The 17665-nt window shown below is 43.4% G+C and overlaps 2 protein-coding genes across 3 annotated transcripts; one reads left to right on the top strand and one right to left on the bottom strand.

Moving 5' to 3' along the window:
* The first annotated feature begins 887 nt into the window (after positions 1-887).
* On the top strand, positions 888-14199 carry arhgap45b (Rho GTPase activating protein 45b). 2 transcript variants are annotated; one of them, XM_075485073.1, is made up of 24 exons: positions 888-1194; positions 2225-2474; positions 3263-3445; positions 5624-5764; positions 5875-5959; positions 6941-7013; positions 7144-7219; positions 7787-7918; positions 8045-8106; positions 8228-8338; positions 8441-8521; positions 8619-8786; positions 8980-9117; positions 9216-9412; positions 9658-9767; positions 9869-9955; positions 10094-10195; positions 10358-10521; positions 11065-11253; positions 11329-11466; positions 12284-12549; positions 12648-12885; positions 13142-13232; positions 13355-14199. In XM_075485073.1, exons 1-24 carry the CDS (start codon positions 913-915, stop codon positions 13795-13797), a joined length of 3807 nt encoding a protein of 1268 aa, XP_075341188.1. In that variant the 5' UTR covers positions 888-912; the 3' UTR covers positions 13798-14199. The 2 variants fall into 2 exon arrangements, with proteins under 2 accessions (XP_075341188.1, XP_075341189.1); XM_075485074.1 differs by lacking the exon at positions 888-1194 and adding an exon at positions 1250-1753.
* Positions 14054-16813, bottom strand: polr2eb (RNA polymerase II, I and III subunit E, b). The gene is made up of 8 exons (XM_075485075.1): positions 16604-16813; positions 16090-16264; positions 15871-15986; positions 15665-15745; positions 15505-15563; positions 15312-15390; positions 15002-15074; positions 14054-14680 (listed from the first exon to the last, which is right to left on the bottom strand). Exons 1-7 carry the CDS (start codon positions 16658-16660, stop codon positions 15009-15011), a joined length of 633 nt encoding a protein of 210 aa, XP_075341190.1. The 5' UTR covers positions 16661-16813; the 3' UTR covers positions 14054-14680; positions 15002-15008.
* Between the last annotated feature and the right edge of the window lie 852 nt (positions 16814-17665).

Here is a 17665-nt window from a genome sequence, read left to right as displayed (position 1 = left end):
AATAGAATAGGAAATTCAGAACCATCATCCCTCCCTACTATTATGTTGTGGTTATGGTATAACATGTGGTCTATTCTAATTACAGTAGCCTATATTTCTTCATCTATTCTGTCCCAAAACTCTTTATTTAAGGTCAACAATATCCAAAGTATCTCTCTAATTGTATTAATACTTGAACAATGGTCTAGTTTAGGTGGTTTTTAGAATTTGTGTGTTGTGATTGTGAGGTGCTATTTGACCCGTCACGCGCAACTGCCCCCCCCCCCCATAAATTGAATCACCAGCCGCCACTGATTAAATGTTGCCTCAGTTTCAGCCATACTTTTAAAAATCATTAAACCACAAAAACTGGAGGGCTATAGGGGAAATTCACTGACATTTAGCAAATGAATCTGCGGTTTTACACGTTTAAATTACAAATAAGCTAGTGTCACGTGGGCTCACTCGCCCCCTTTAAAAGTGCCTTGAAGGTGTTGTCTTATCACATTTTTTATAAAGTTCATGTTTTATAGTTCCTAAATGAAGTCAAATTGTGCGTATAGTGTCAAACTTTGGGGCGCACGAAGACGTCAAGGTTGTGATTTTGAGGCCGCAGCAGGTGCACATGTTGGAAACGCACGTGCGCCTTGATTGCTGCGAATTTGAACAAGGCATCAAGTTGGCCCGCGGCAGCCCGGAGTTCATTTTCATCTCGCGCACTTTCGGAACTAAAGAGGAAGAATGCGGTTTGGAGTCCACTTGTCTTAAATGTAATTTTCACTCGAATAACCCTCTCAAAACTTTGTGGAATTCGTGAACTTCACCCGTGTGACTCGCAACCTCCCCCAACGCGCGCGCAGAGCGGATGCCGGCTGCGCACAGGCAGTTTGCGGTGAGCTGTCTGTCTCTCTGTCAGTGAGCCTGCGCGGCTCAATGAGCGACAGCAGGAGGAGGAAGACAGACAGACAGTTACCGTGCCTCAGAGTTGGCCTGGATGGCACCGAGCTCCCGCTGAACGCGAGCGGAAGAGCACACAAGTGGCGAGTTGGGGGATGGGTGGGGGGGCTGTACGTGAAACTTAAAGAAGTCGGGATGGACGGCAAAGGCACCTTAAAGATGTTCAGCAGACACAAGAGACGGGAACTGATCAAGACGCCATCCATCTCGAAGAAGAGCAGAGCAGGAAGCCCCGGGCCGCAGGGCAGCGCCCCGTCGGTGAGTAGCGCATCACTTCTGGTTTCTGCCAGCCTGAGCGTTGGTGTGCGTGTGCGAAGTCAGATGACCTTCAGCTGGAGGTGGACAGGCTGCAGAGAGGCCTCGGGACTAGGGTTTGTGTGTCTGCGTGTGTAAGGAAACTCCATGAACCAGATGTAAGTTTTGTTTTCGTCGACTTTTAGTCAGAGCTTTCCTCCCCTGTGGCTGCTGGGATCAGGGTGAGAAACTGACATCTGTCTGAGCGAAACTACTTGCAAACATTCATTAGTAAGCAGTGTCATGGGGCTTAATGTCCAGATGGCTGCGTGATCATACCTGGTTTAGAAGTGCATAAAAAAGCGGTGTCAGGCTGCGGTGTGTGTGTGAATGCTGGAGGTGACTGCTTGGGTTGTGCTGTAGTTAGAATGGGGACTAAAGTGTAAGGGGAAGGAGCATGCTGAAACGTGGTGGCAAAAGCTACAACCCTTACTCGACGGGTCAGAGAGTTAAGAAAAGCGAGTCCAAAGGCAAGGACAGACTGGACATACTGCCCAACAAGCACTCCGTATGGCTTAAACAGGTATGTCTGGGTATATTCACCTCTGCAACACGAAGGGCCGGATGCTCCTTTTTTTTGGTGTCTGTTTAAATATTTGAGCTCATTAACTTTTCCAGAGATGCTGCTGTCAAGCCCAAAATCTAAGGGGAAGGATGAGATGCACAAAGAGGCCTAAAATCTATACCGTGTCTTTTTTTTTTTTTTTTTTTTATTATTATAATTTTCTGGCTCATAAGGTCCGTTCCACTGTTTTTACTCCAAACAATACATGTTATTTGTCTGTGCTCAGTTTGCCACACCCGACGGTAGCTAGAGGAGTCAGGAAGTGTTGCACAACGCAGCTCAGGATCTTGTGAAAGTCTTCCTATGTGTGTTTACCAACAGCAGAGCTGCTGGTGTGAGAGGCCGCAGAGGCAGCGAGCTGTCATGCTGCGAGCCGGAAAGCACAAATGACGACACTTTTCTGATCTTCTCTGTCCCCCCTCCCCTCAGCTGTCCATTCTCCAGGAGCAGCCACGGAAAGATGGGGGCGATGCCACCCTCTCCTCGTCACCCTCTTCTTCATCCACTTCCTCTACGCTTACCCCGACCTCCGCCGGCCTCCTGGACCCCTCCCACTCCTGCCCGGGCACCCCGAGCATCCAGCACGGCAAGCTGGCCGTGATGCAAGGTGTGGGCGGCCCGTCTCCCGTGTCCACCCTGAAGAGGCCGACCGCGCTGAGCCGACACGCCAGCGCTGCAGGTCTGCTTGGAAACATCTGCTTTGGTTTATGAAATGCACCCTTTTACTGTCGCACACCTGCATGTGTGACCCACTGCGTCCACACCTGAGCTCACACAGAACAAATCCGGGCAAAGATGGCACACACTCAGACCTTGGAATATTAGAAACACTTTTGAACTTCCTGAAATTAAGTCAATTAAGAAATTAAATCATTAAGATGATTTATTACTAACTTTTTGTGTTCACCCAAGACTAAATGAGAAGCTTGAGTGTGTCTAGAACTGGCCAAAACTGCCCTCCACAATGTCCCAGACTACAAGAGGATGTCTTCAGGTTTTGTCATCTGTCAGACCGATATTCTGAAATTCAAAGAATGTATAATGACAAAGAGAAAAGCAGCAAATCCTCATATTTAAAGGAGTTGTGTTTTTTTGCTTTAGGTTGCAGAGTCAAATCATACATTCATTCATACATACATTCACCGCCTCATAAGTTTATTCTGTGTAAAAAGTAAAGAGGAGGAAAAAAAAACAAAAACTCAAAGGTTTGGTTGTGAGACAACCAGCTCCAAGGAGTTGCTTGTCTTAGGACAAACATGTGACACTCATTGATCATGTGATTTGAGTGTCCATTGGAAAGTGTTTATAGGACTGCTTCCCAAAATGTGGAACTGATTCTAAAAAGAAAGACTGTTTGGTCCAGTTAATCGCAAAGGAACTCGGATCATTCATCGGCTTGAAATGTGTAGTTTTTCTGTAATCTTCCCAGTGCTGAATGAGTTGAGTGACGCCTCCGTGTCTCCTCAGGGTTCCCGCTCCCTTCATGGGTCCACACTAGAAGCCAGGGGAAAGGGGCCTTGACCCCGTCTCCTCAGTCGGAGGGTCCTGAGAGCACAGTCATTGAGGCGGAGGACATCCCGGCCCTGCTGAGGGACGTGGCGCGCTTCGCCGAAGCCGTGGAGAAGCTGAAGGATGTCGTGCTGACTGAGGGTAAGACGCAGTTCATGGAGAGTGTGAAAGCCAAGCCACACAAGAAGGGCCCAAATATTTACTGGTTCGCCTGACAAAATGAGTTAAGCGTCCTTAGTCGTGCTCTGGGAATCCTCCTGTGTCCAGTCACACAACTCAACGTGTGAATTATAGTTTGTTTTCACCAATGCAGGGACAAAATATGGCTCTCTGTTCGCGTGAAGGCAGGTATGTCAATTGTTTCTGCTGGCTAAGTTTGCAGCCAGAACAATACTGTGTTTGGTCTCTCTTCCCCTTTGTGCTCAGCAGCACTCCATTTCCACAAGACCTCACATGAAGAGGAGACGAGGTGTCGACTGGAGGCTCTTTGTCAATCTTACATCAGCATTGTTCGCGCACACGTGTGCTTTTTGCGCACAAAGGCAGAATCGGGGAGGAGCCACCGTGCACAAGCAAGCTTACAAGTTAGCTCCGAGCTTCCTTTCTCCAAACGCAGGGTTGCGTTTCCGCTGCACCCACAGAGTCGACCGCACTCTTGTCTCTTGCAGGAAGCCAGCTTCTTGTTTACTGCAGCTGCGCACACACACAGATGCGGCAAAGCTTAAAAGAAAGTATAATCCACCTGCTTTTCTCACAAACTGTCACCTCGAGAGAGAGAGTACAGGTTTTTGTACTTACTTTAGTTGGAAAAGGCTTTTTTAGAGCAGTCACTAAAAAGTGTTGTTTGTGTTTCTTTGTCTGCTGTTATCTGACTTTTGTTCCGTCACGCTTCCCGCCCATGTGAGCTTTCTGAACAGGAAGCCATGATGGATAGCCCTATGAGAGAAAGGCCTCGTCCATGCTTCTTCCTCTCAGTCTGCAGGCTACGTAAGCATGACGTGACGCTTCGTCGTCTTTATCAGCAACGCAATCAGTGCTGGCCGGCTTCAGGGTAGAGCTCGTTCGAAACAGCTTTCTCCTCAGCTGTGAGGCCCTACTGTATTAGTATTATTATTATTTTTTTTTTAACGGTTCTTGTGAACTTCCAAGGAAGGTTGATCTGTTTCCGTGAGCCACAGAAAGCAGATGTGGCACCAGCGCTGGTTTCTAATCTTGCAAAATAATACAGAGGACCACATCCTCTCTGGCACTGCAGTATGCCCAGGTCATTCTGTTCGTGTGGTGCGCTGCTGCTCTGACTTACATTTTTAGACAGATTGTGGGAGGAGGAGGGGGGTCAGCTGCCTTTTGGCCTCCATCAGTGAGCTGCCTTAATCAGCAACGGCTTTGCAACGAAGTGCGAGGTTGCAACATAACACAGAAAAATTAAAGCTGTAGATGTGACCCGTGTGACAGTTTCTCCTTTGTCAGACATCGTTTTGTCTCTGTTGTGTAACGTCATGCAAAAGTAGGAAAAATGGACTTGCAGCAAAAATCAAACCATCTGATATGCTAAGACTTTTTTAAATTATGGTAACATCTAACCAGGGCAGCTTAAATCTTATAAATTTATAAAAAATTATAGATTTACTTGAAATAAGTTCAACTTGTACTCGTTGAACACAGTTTTTTTTTTTTTTTTTTTTTTTTTTTTTTTTCCTACTTTGCTTATCTTGGTTAAAACTCAACTAAATATTCAGCAGTCTGACAGGAAATGTAAATGTGCTTAAAAAAAGAAAAGAGCCCTGGATTTAAAGCTCAAGATAAGAGCATCATTGCGCGCATATATATATATATAAATAATCTCTGCGTCGGACGCATTATAATGGTTGTCACTGAGGGGAATCTGGACTTCTCTATATTGCTTCATGAATTAGTCCGGCAGAAGACGTGTTGTGAAGCACAAACTTGAGTGACACATGTAAAAACGATGTTGGGCCTGTAGTGACTCACCTTAAAGCTGATCCCCGAGGGCACAAACCAGTCATTTTACAATGATCATAACTGCGACTTGCTTTGACATAAACAACAAACTGATCTGACAGAAGACTCGAGTCACTGCAAGTTTGTTTTCACTTCATGCTGAAGTGAACGATCGTTTCAACGGCTTCCCCCAGAGGATCCAAAGTAGTGTGAGCAGCATGAGCGAGCAGTGATGTGCAACAGTGGATTGACCGAGACATTCAGAACCTCTGGCTTGGTTCACTTTTTAAAAACCTGTTCAGCTCTTACGCTGCACTCAGTCACGCTCATCAAGCAGCACGTCTCCCTGTCGCACAGGTAGGGAGAGCCAGCGGCCCGTGGCCCACGAGTGTTTGGGGGAAGTGCTGCGGGTTCTGCGTCAGGTCATCAACACGTACCCTCTGCTCAACACCGTGGAGATCCTCACCGCTGCCGGGAAACTCATCTCCAAAGTTAAAGGTCAGTAAATTGGTGAAGAGGGGGGAAAAAAAAAAAAAAGAACTAGACAGAGGTTTTTAAATGACTGACCACAACTTTATCCTGAACCAATGGGTGATTTTTCTTTTCAGGTTTCCACTATGAGGCCTGTAACGAGGCAGATAAGAAGGACTTTGAGAAGGCGATTGAAACCATTGCAGTTGCATTTAGTAGCAAGTAAGTATCTGATTCTCTTTACAACACGTCAGTGCCATGTTACAAGCCGTCAATAGTTATCACTAGAGTGTTCCATAGTGGTGTCCAAACAGGAATGAAGACTTTTTTTTTTTTTTTTTTTAAACAGAGCAGTCAGGTGGTGTGTGTATTAATGAACTCACAGCAGTCTGTTGTTGGGAATGAGAGAGAAGTGCAGCGATGGTGACACATTTGCATGAGACAGAGCTGAAAACAGGAAGTGGTTTTTCATCTACCGACCTAAAACCAAAGCTTGAAAAAGCTGTTGACTACCTGACTGCTAAATGAGCAGGTTGCACAGACTGAAAAGATTATCATGGGAATGCTCACTAGATTTGAGATGCTTGAGGGAACAAAATATGAAAGCAAAAGGAAAAATTTAATCTATTAACGACCAAGTCTATAAATTCCAAAGATTTTTTTTAACCTTAATATTTTCTTAATGATGAATCCAGAAAGTAAAACTGACAGTTTGTCTATCTGATTGCTGATTTAAATTTTTTGCTCCATCAGTTTATCCTGTCGATCTGAGCCGTTTCAGGGTTTGGACACCCGTCAGAGGGTTAGGAGGAAGTGAGCTGGCAGAGACGGTTGAAATCTGCCTGACGAGTCTGTTTCCTCAGTCCCTCCTCCGCTCTTCCTCTGTTTGACTCGTTTTCTGCTATGTACAAAAAAATGACGAGATGGAGATCCCCTCTTGTTCATTCACTTGAGCCAGTTTAAAAAAAAAAAAAAAACTCAGTCTAAAGAGATGAGGAAAAACGACCATATTTACCAATAAACAGCTGACTTTGATAGAAGTGAGGGGGTTAAAACGTGTCGTTATCACTTCCTGCCACAAGTCTACCTGCAACAAATTTCACACAAAGCTCGAGCCTCTTCCTCTTCATCTTTTTTCTTTTAAAAACTGCTTTGCGTTCAAAAACTTGGCTAATTTCTGAGGCTGTGTTTCTTCCCCCCCAGCGTGTCGGAACTGTTGATGGGAGAGGTGGACAGCAGCACACTGCTCTCCCTGCTGCCCACTGAAAAGAGCAGGGTGAGTTTATGCCCAGCACTTTCCGACTGATTAAAAATACCTGTGTAAAATATCAATGTACAAAAGGAGATTTCCCTCAGCTGCTGACGAGGCTCGATGCTCAGCATTGAATCGGCTTTGTTCTTTGCAGTCCATGGAGAACTTGTATGCCGCGACAGGCCAGGGAGCGGACGGGGGACACTTCAGGAGCGACCTGCAGGACTTCGGTAGGCAAGAAGTCACTCCAGTCATTTCTGGAGTTGTTGTCGACTCCGATGCCGATTTTTGAGAGCAGCTGCATCTCTGTCTCTGTTACATTTCCTTTATTGTGTATGAATAATAGAAACTATTTTGATCAAATGAAATGTTCTGATATGTACTCCTAATAAACCACAGTAATCCAACATTTAATCATTTAAAAGATGGTTGAAAATATATATCAGTTGTTCCAACACCTGAACAGAAGGTCTCTTCCTGCTGCCCCCCCCCCCCCCCCCATTTATTTTTTACATCAATAGTGGGTTGCTTCAACAACCATAGTTAGAAATACTAAGGGAAAAGTATACAAACAAGTCCAATCTTAATGTTCCCAAGCAAATCATTCTTTCCAGGACCACAGTGATGGTAACCGTGGCCAAAAATCCAGCCTAAATAAACCACACCGTGTTGTTGGATGATCACTTTATCAGTATACTGTCATCATCATGTCACATTTCACCTCCCACTAATATATACCAACAAAAACAGTTTGTCGCCATGGCGACCAGTGCAGTGACAAATGTGTTGATGTGCAGGCAGAGTTGAGGAAGTGGATGTGATCCTGCAGCACAGCGAGGGAGGGGTGGACTCAGCTTTGCTCTACGCCAAGACCATTTCCAAGTACATGAAGGACCTGATGAGCTACGTGGAAAAGAGAACTTCACTGGGTGAGTGACAGTGCGAAGGTCTCCGTTGTTGCTTTTAAGAATCTATAAGCTGCATAGCATTGAAACACCGACATCCATCCTTTTATTTTGTGAACAGCTAACAGCCTTTTTCACCTGTTTCACCAGAGGCTGAGTTCTCCAAAGGCCTCCAGAGATTGTATCAGTCCTGCAAGCACAGCATAACGCATGTAAACCTCCTTTATCTCCGATCCAAAGATTAAAAAAAAAATTCAATTGAAAGCATTGTGACGTTAATTGAACTTCTTCTGTCATTAACATCACACATTATCCATTGCTCGCTCCCTCCAGCCCCACATGCCCCTGTTCTCCATCTACTCCCTGGCTCTGGAGCAGGACCAGGAGCAGAGCGTGGGGCTGCAGCAAGCCAACACCACCCTTCACAACCAGACCTTCATCCAGGTAACTGCACTACGAACTCGGCTCAACATCCTTTGAGCTCGTTCCTCTTAAATCAGCCCCTGACACACAACCTCCCAACTCACACGAACTCTGCCTGCGCAGCCTCTGATACAGCGGAAACAGGAGCATGAAAAAAGGCGGAAGGAGATCAAAGAGCTCTGGATCAGAGCCAAGAGGAAACTGGTACGATCTTTGTCATCATAATCAATGCATTTTTTTAATTATTTATTTTTTTAAACAATAATTGGAGATGTGTGCATTTTGGTTTATTTCTGTTTAGATGGAGTGTGAGGCAAACCTGCGAAAGGCCAAGCAAGCCTACACAGCTCGCTGCGAAGAGTACGAGAAGGCCAAAACAGCAGCCTGTAGAGCTGAGGAGGAGGGAGGGGGGTCCACGGCAAAGTCTCTGGAGAAGAAGAAGCGACTGGAGGAAGAGGCTCGCAACAAGGTTCTTATCGACAACATTTTCTAAATTTTATTGCTCTGTGGGTCTCAGTAGTCGCTTGCAGTAAGAGAAAGATTTTTATTGATTACGAGGAAGTGAAATGTTTATCTGGCTACCACAAAATCATGATCAGCACCTATCTGAGCTCTATGCACTAACCTGAAAAGGCCTAAACTGAAAGTGTGCCTGTACCCAGTCGGATGAGGCGGAGGCCACCTACCGTACGTGCATAGCAGATGCCACCACCCAGCAGCTGGAGCTGGAACACACAAAGGTCACAGTGCTGAGGCAGCTGCAGGACGTCATCAAACAGAGCGATCAGACGCTCCGCTCGGTCAGAACCAACGCACACAACCCAAGTCTTTATAGCCACAATACAACGGTGCCACCAGTATAAATGTTTCTCTTTCATTCCTAACCTTCCACTTTCAGGCGACCATCTCTTACTACCAGCTCATGCACATGCAGACAGTAGCCTTGCCAGTGCACTACCAGACTCTGTGTGAGAGCAGTAAACTGTACGACCCCGGCCAGCAGTACGCTGCCCACGTGCGAGACCTGCAGCTGCCTGAGCAGCCCAATGTCCACTACACGTTTGAGGCATACTCCCCCTCCACTTCATCATCACAGTAAGAACCTCTGTCGGCCTCAGTTAAAGGTTTTCAACGGTGTCCTGAAAGGGATGGTTCGAGAGTTTGAAAGTGACTCTTTCTGAAAGTTCCGATGCAAGTCTTTGCTCAATTCAAAGCTAGTAGCTTTGCAGTTTTTGTACAGAAATAAACAAGACATAGTCTTACTCTTTTTACCTTTACAAGAGCGTTAGTAGAACAACTTAAATAAATATTCTGAGTTGTATATATTTAATGTCTTACAGCCATGGCCACAGGCCAAGAAATGACAGTTTCGACACACATACTAGTCAAACAGAGACTCCGCCCACCAGTGTGGATTCAGCAGCTGGAGACTCAGAGGCTCAGCGTAAGAGTAAGTGACAGTGATGTGGTTCAGGATGGATGCTTGTCATTCTGCCTTTGTGCTCTTTTTATGGAACCACTCTCATTCCGTTGTTTCTTTATCATTCCCAGGACAGGGCCACAAGTCGTGGGGTTCAACAGTGAGTGCCGACAGTGTTGGAGGAGATGGAGGCCTGGATTCTCCCACAGACAGCACAAGTGAGTTCTGAATCTGAATACCTCTTCCTCATTTCAGATCAAAATGTCTGCTTTATGAATGGCATATTTCATCGGCTTTTCCTCGCCATAAAGGTGAAGTTAAAGAAGTCCTATTTCAATTGTATTTGTCTATTTCAGACGATATCACTAAAATTCCTCGGACGTCATCTACTGGAACGATGTCGTCTGATGACGATCCCGATGAGAAAGATGGAAATGTGTCCTCTTTTGAAGCTCCAAGTAAGATTTACAGATTTTTTTTTTTTTTTTTTTTTTTTTTTTTTATTATAATTTTTTTTTTTTTTTTTTTTTCGGTCCAACTGTTGAAACACAGGTTGGCTGCATATGATATGTGGGCTTTTTCTAAAATGTGCGTTTTTGATGGTGGGCCGTTCTTTGCAGATGTCAACGGCATTGAACCAGACGTGGTGGTGTCCACCAGACCTTTCCGTAACATCGGCCTGTCCAAAGCGGCTCAAACCCATCGACTGAGGAAGCTGCGGACTCCTGCCAAGTGCCGCGAATGTGACAGCTACGTTTACTTCCAGGGAGCTGAGTGCGAGGAGGTTAGTTCTCTATCTGGGCAGCACAGACTGCAGCAACTTTTTTTTTTTTTTTTTTTTTTTTTTTAATAAATATATATATATATATAAATAAACATAAACAGAGGTTGTAAATATAAACTTTGTACGATAATGATATGAATGATTCATTTTCACCGCACAGCTTTTTAAAATCCGATTAATAGTTTTAGATGCTTCATTATGCCTAACAGATGCTTAAATGAGCGTACGGTGTGGTTTGTGAACAGAACATTTTAAAGTCACGTCTTGCAGAACATCACATGGGCGTGTTGAAAACGTAAATAAGTAGAGATGTTCTGTCATACCTGGAGCGACACTAAGCTATTGGTTGAACTTTTTTTGTTGTTTTGTTTGTTTTGGAATATCCATCATCATGTATATGTAACAATGGTTTTACTCACTGGTTTCAGATAGAGAAGATGGTTATTAACTAGACATTAATTCTCACAAGTGCACTTTTTAAGTGGATACACGCATCCACGTTCTTACCTGCCGTTAGCTGATTTTCTTCTGTCTGTCTCTCAGTGTTTCCTGTCGTGCCATAAGCGCTGTCTGGAGACTCTGGCCATCCAGTGTGGTCATAAGAAGCTGCAGGGCCGTCTGTTGCTGTTCGGCAGGGAGTTCTCTCAGGTGGCCAGCTGTGCCAGCGACGGCATCCCCTTCATCATCACCAAGTGTATCTCGGAGATCGAGAGGCGCGCACTCAAGATGAAGGTGAGAAAGCCCGTTTTAAACCGCGTCACAAGGGATTTGAGGGTTTGGGTATGAACCGCTGCTTTCTGCTCACAGGGAATCTACAGGGTGAATGGAGTGAAGACTCGTGTGGAGAAACTGTGCCAAGCCTTTGAGAACGGCAAGGAACTGGTGGAGCTGTCTCAGTGTTCGCCGCACGACATCAGCAACGTCCTCAAGCTTTACCTCAGACAGGTACGCATGCAAGCAGGCACATAGTCAGGTGACTGACTGAAACTGGAGGGGAACCAGTTAAAGAATCCACCCGAGTAGTTTCGTCTACTTCCTCAAAGTTTTGTTAGGTGTCGCGCTATCAAAAGGTCACTGCATCAACATAAATACTTTATCTTTATTTGTAGGTCAAGTTTTGGTATTGGTTTTCTTCGTTTGAACTCATCATCCCTGTTGACGACAGGTTTCAGATATTAAAAAGGAAATAAAACAACCAAATGTCTGACTCTGAAAAATCCCTCAATGTATTAATACACATTTTTATAATAATAAAAATGTTTGAATATGTTTACAAATACTGTGAATTTATATGTAAAATTACGTTCTATGGATTTCAGTATTAAATCACAAATCTTTACATTTTCACATTTGTTTTTTGTAATTGATGGTCTGTAGATACAAATTGAATCTTTTGATTTGCCAATGTTTCCTCAGATTGTCTTTAAATAATTTTCAGAATATACCAGAACAGTAGATTTCATTAAAAAAGCCTCGAGGATTACATGATGATTAACACTCTCAACATTTCTTATCTGACCGGAACTCTGAGGACAAAGTAACTGAGTTATTTCATAGTTTATTAGTCAATTGAGATGTTTTTAAAAAAAATCCATTTAATGAATAAAAAAAGTACAAAAACTATTGTTAATCATGTTTTAGATTTAAAGCAAAACTTCTGCTACTTTACCAAGAATTCTAGCTTGCACAGTCACAACATTTTAGTGTTTTTCCCTATAATTCAGCATTCTAACAGACTTTTCCCTGTTTCCTATACCTCTAGTTGCCAGAGCCTATCATGCATTTCCATCTATACAACAGGCTGATGGGTTTGGCCAAGGAAAGTCTGCAGAATGAGGCAGAAACACCAGAGGGAGAGGAGTCGGGTGGCACTAACCCAGCGGTGGGCAGGGGGCATGAGCTGGTGGACCAGGGCCCCGACACTGACCCAGAGATCCTGGTGTTAGTGAATGGTGTGAAGGAGCTCCTACAGGAGCTACCCAAGGCTAACATGGCTACACTGCGCTACATAATTCGCCACCTTCGAAGGTCAGCAAGGTCCTATTGGTTGAGGGGAAATGGCAAGGCAATAAGTCGCCACCTTCAGGCTGTTGGGTTCACCTGCTGATCCTTCTTTTTCATTCCAGGATTGCAGAGCTGGAAGAAGATAACAAGATGAGTCCAAGTAACTTGGGGATTGTATTTGGGCCCTCCTTAATGCGCCCCCGTCCAACTGGGGCCACAATATCCCTGTCCTCCCTGGTTGACTACCCTCACCAGGCCCGCATCGTGGAGGCCCTCATAGTGTTCTATTCATCCATCTTCCAGTCCAAAACCTCTCAGTCCAACAAAACCTCCCGCCAAGATTCCAGCTCCACTCAGCAGGTAGGACTCTGTGGATTAGCAGTTTGTAAATCAAGCAGAAACCACGAGCCGCGCTGGACACAGCGGGACACTGTTGGGATTTTTTTATCTTTAATTTGGAATTTTAAAGCAATAAAGTATTATTTTTACAGCATCCAAAGACAGACGAAAAGACCTCCAACACATCGCAGAGGGAATATTTCCCTAAGTTTTTGTTGATTTGGCTCATAACCACCAGACCAGAACATGTCCCAACACTTGTTCCTTTCTGGTTCAGGAAAGTTCTGTACGTGACAAGATGGGGAGCTCTGGTGATGGAGAAGAAGACGGCAGCAGAGAGGAGCAGAACAAGTCAGAGGAGGGATGCGGTATGTTTTTAAAAATGAATCATACTGCTGAGTATTGAATAACTTCCGCTAAACTCCTGATGCTCCCATCGAGTTAATGAAGGAAAAATAAACATTTATCGCTTCTTTTTACCTCCATTCAGGAAGTTCTTTGGGGTCGCTGGGCTCCAGCGAGCAGCTCCCTGACTCCGACTCAGAGTTGGATGAGAGTGGCCAGAGGACCCGCAGCCTGATAAAGCAGGAGAGCGAGATGAGCATGGACGAGGACCAGCTGAGCTACAGGGACAGCCTGGACCTGTCCAGTCAGTCCGTCACCCACACCGACCCTGAGCAAGATGCTGATCAGGACCCTGATCAGCCAGAGGGAGGGGATCCCCCCGCTTTACCGGACAGCGGGCCCCCGGATGAGGACACGGCAGAGGAGCGGGATCTGACGGCCTCTCTAGCTGAGCTCAATGTGAACCAGTCCAACAACAACCACCCGTTCTCCCCCATACTGAACCTGTCAAGGCTTCCACTGGCACGTCTGTGTGGAAAGAAATTACCCCTGACGAGAAACCGGGACAGTGAGCCTGAGTTTGTCTGAGGTTAAAATCGAAATCCCTGCGAGTGAAGTCTGTCAGATGAGATTGAGGAGAAAACGAGTTTATACAATAAGATGGAGCAAAGGTTAAAAGTGAGGGCGCTTCGTACATTGAGATTAAAATTGAGTTTTTAAATCTGTGTAGATGCTTGCAGCTGTGATCTGTCCTGGCAATGAAACCTCTGCAAGCTTTCTTCTCTTTGATACAGTTAATCAATCCTGTCATTTAAAGAGGCTGACTTAATGATTATACATGTAGTTTTGTGTCTTTTTTTTTTTTTTTTGTTTCTCTTTAATCTATGAGCTTGAGAAAGTGGCTACAGCAGCAATGTGACGATGTATACAATGCACAAACTTTCTAAGCAGATGTTTCCTTTTAAAATGGATGTTTGAACTATTTTAATTAAAATTCTATTTTAAAATGGTGGTTGTATTGCACAGTCTCATTTGTTTATTTTACAGATAAGGCAGTGGTAAAAACCCTTGAGCAGGAAGAAAACCTCTACAGTTTCTATGACTGACCATGTTGTCACACTGTTTTAAAGAGAACAAAAGAAGAAGTGCTAGCTATAGTGTGAGTGGTGAGGTACAGCGAGCAGATCGGTTCTACAAACCTCCGTGTTCAGCAGCTGCAGCATGCCCTTCAGAAAGAAAAAGGTAAGCGCCTACAATTACTGCATAGCATTGTAGAGTAGATGGGCAAATAAACTTAACTTCTCAAGTTATTAGAATAAATAAAGAAAACGTCTTTTAATTCTGACTTTATTATAAAAAAAAAAAATTAGAAATTACAAGGAAATTCAAATCTAAACAAGTCAAAAGCAGATGAGTGGAGAAAACCGTGATGCTGGGTTTCCGTCTGCTCTTAAACGTTGATCCCGACGAACTGGAACAAGAAACAAAATTTTACTTCAAGAATCTGCACTCACAGCTGACAGTTGTTTTTTTTTGGTTCCTTAGACCGAAGCTGACATGCACACAGACGGATAACTGAATTTGGTTTCCACTTTTTTGATCAGACAACTTCAATCTTTATTGTTATTACATAGAGTTGCTGCTAGGACAGTTTGATCAACCGGAGTTAAAAAATAAATAAATATATAAACAAGCGCACTTCCAAACTGCTAAATAGTTTCACATTTTCAATAAAGGATCTATGAGCACCATACCCCAGGATTATCTTTCAAAGAAAATCAAAAGCATGTACCTTTGTGTCACTGGACCAGTCTGTATGTGATGTACCTTCCAGCTGTCTCACTGGGTCTGATGATTTTCACCACCTAAAAAAAACGTTTTTGAAACTCACTTTCATTTTTGAGGGCCACTAGTGAACAAGCAGGCTGCTGATAATGCTGCTTTTGCATGTAGGCAACAGTTGATTCAAATTAGATGACTTTCCAGTTGCAAATAACTAGAACAATTAGACACACTTTCAAATTCATTATGAGTGACGACTGCATGTCAAAAGAATCCCGAATTTACTCATGGTCCACGATGTAAATTTCACTCCACAATACCTGTCCTCTTTTCAAGCCAAAGTAGCGAGCTACAGGGTCACCAGCCTGAATCCTCGGCAGCTGACTTTCCTTTAATTTACTAAGGTAAACATATTAAGGAGAACAAAAGCACATTTGGACGAAATGACGCTCACATCTCAAATCAATAAATACACATTTCATTGCGTCGGCAGCGCCATAAACATAAGGATACTATCTTGCCAGAAGTTCAGTCACTTCCTCTTTTGTCATGACAATGTGCTCCGGTACGAGCTGGAAATCAGGGGAAAAATGCGTCAAAAACAGAATTGAGAGAGCCATTGTAGACCATTTATTGTAAAAAAATACAAAGAGAAATGCTGCATGTTGTTTACCTCGTGCTCTGTGATGTTAATAAGCAGCTCTTGTTGTAGAAACTGTTCCAATATGTACTTTGGTGCCATGTCCACCAGAGACTGTAAGATATTACCCATTAATATATTTAGGAAAACGTTAAACAAAGACAAGGCTGTCACTGTGTAATCGCACGCTTTTCCATTTTTCATCATGGAAAGTTGTACAAACATTAAAAGGTTTTTACCTGTTTCGCTGAAGGTGTCATGCCCATCTGAACAACAATGATAGCTCGTGTGATGTTCTCCTCCTGCATCCTCTGACAGTACATCTTAATGGTCTTGATCCCCACCTTGGGCTCCTCTGACAAAGAGAGGAAAATGTAGACAGTTTTACAGCTGGTGGTCTCGTCTTTAAAAACCTGTTGTCATTTTCACGACGAAACTGATAGCTAAGAAAAACCTACCGGGAAAGAAAACAAACATCTGGTCAGTGGGGTCATCGTTGTGAGCCACCAGAACTGTGAGGTCTGTACGTCTGGGACGCCCTTCGCTGGGTTTGTCTCCGAACTGACTCTTGAACTCCTCCAGAGTCTGGTCCAACTCATCCTGTGTCACCAGATAGCCTCTATCGTGGCAGAGCTGAGACCGTGAAATGTGTTTAACAAGTGTTAACAAGGCAAAACCGTGAATATATATATATATATAAAATCAAGCATAAGCAGCGCCTGTGGCGATGTAGTTGGTGGGACCGCTTTACTTCCGGAAAGGATGCTTAATACCGTAGTGTAACCGTATCTCTGCTGCTGCTGCTATTTTACACTGACTACACACATAGGTCGACGGACACACAGCAAATCCAATAAAACTCCTGATTTCCAAACATCACAAAGCGGAAGCTTTCACTAACGTTAGCTATCCGTTGAGCTAAAATGCTAAAATGCTAAAAAAAACAAAAAAAAACAGTCAACTCTGCCGCACCTGCATGATGGTCTTGCGGATCTTCCACAGTCGGTATGTTTCCTCCTCATCATCCATATCGTTTCAAAATTATTTATTGGCTCAAATTTTGGTCTAGAAGTTTTTTCTTTTTTATCTTTTTTCAAATAAAAAAGTCACTCTCGCTCCAGCTACGATGTTTCAACAAAAACGCGACGCACGTTTTCCTCTCTCTCTCTCTTTCGGATTTTATATTGGCGGTTGGCAAACAACTTTTAGTAGCATTACCGCCACCTACTGATATGGAGTGTGGATCACATGACATTTATCTATATCCCTATATTAATATATACCCGTTCAATATATATTTATATATATATATATATATATATATATATACATATATATTCACACACCTATATATATACCTATTCGTCAACACTCATCTATACACCCATATATCTATTTATGCCTACACTTTTACATACTCCCTACTCATATACCCTCATTTATATACTTTATCTATACTATATTCTATTATATAACCTACACCGTTTTAAATAATAAAAAATTTCCTGATAACATCTGTTTCCTGATTCTTTTTGCAATAAATCTACTATATCTAATTTCATTTTCATCCTACTAAGCTTTCTAATTAAATTATTTCTCTGAACCTGATAATTCCTACAATATATCATAACATGTTCTATTGTCTCATCTTCCCCACACTCACATTTCCCTGATTGATGTTTTCCTATCATATATAAGTTTTTATTTAATCCATTATGTCCAATTCTAAGTCTTGTTATAATGATCTCCTCTCTCCTACTTCTTTCTGTTCTTCTCATTTTCCCTATTTTCCTTTGTATTTTAAACAACCAACGTCCTTTTCTTTCTTCCTCCCATAACTTTTGCCATCTCTCTTCCATTTTTTGTTTTATAATACCCTTTACCTCTTTTACACTCATTCTTACATTAATATCAATCATTACTCGTTTTACACTCTGTTTTGCCATTCTATCTGCCATTTCATTTCCCTCAACTCCATAATGCGCTGGTACCCATATAAAATGAACTATAAGCCCCATCATATTAATTCTATAT

The sequence above is a fragment of the Odontesthes bonariensis genome, chromosome 15 (assembly GCF_027942865.1).
Source record: "Odontesthes bonariensis isolate fOdoBon6 chromosome 15, fOdoBon6.hap1, whole genome shotgun sequence".
Taxonomy (NCBI): domain Eukaryota; kingdom Metazoa; phylum Chordata; class Actinopteri; order Atheriniformes; family Atherinopsidae; genus Odontesthes; species Odontesthes bonariensis.
Note: the sequence above shows the minus strand (reverse complement) of the source record. Positions and strands in the feature narration are given on the sequence as shown.

What these genes read in the sequence shown, in the direction of transcription:
- arhgap45b (XM_075485073.1), top strand. Translation starts at nt 913, where the DNA reads ATGAGCGACAGCAGGAGGAGGAAGACAGACAGACAGTTACCGTGCCTC. An exon ending in GAGCGACCTGCAGGACTTCG is followed by an intron (nt 7,220 to 7,786) that starts GTAGGCAAGAAG and finishes GTTGATGTGCAG; the next exon opens with GCAGAGTTGAGGAAGTGGAT. An exon ending in TTCTCCCACAGACAGCACAA is followed by an intron (nt 9,956 to 10,093) that starts GTGAGTTCTGAA and finishes TGTCTATTTCAG; the next exon opens with ACGATATCACTAAAATTCCT.
- polr2eb (XM_075485075.1), bottom strand. Translation starts at nt 16,660, where the DNA reads ATGGATGATGAGGAGGAAACATACCGACTGTGGAAGATCCGCAAGACC. An exon ending in TGACACCTTCAGCGAAACAG is followed by an intron (nt 15,746 to 15,870) that starts GTAAAAACCTTT and finishes AATATCTTACAG; the next exon opens with TCTCTGGTGGACATGGCACC. An exon ending in ACTGAACTTCTGGCAAGATA is followed by an intron (nt 15,391 to 15,504) that starts GTATCCTTATGT and finishes TGTTTACCTTAG; the next exon opens with TAAATTAAAGGAAAGTCAGC.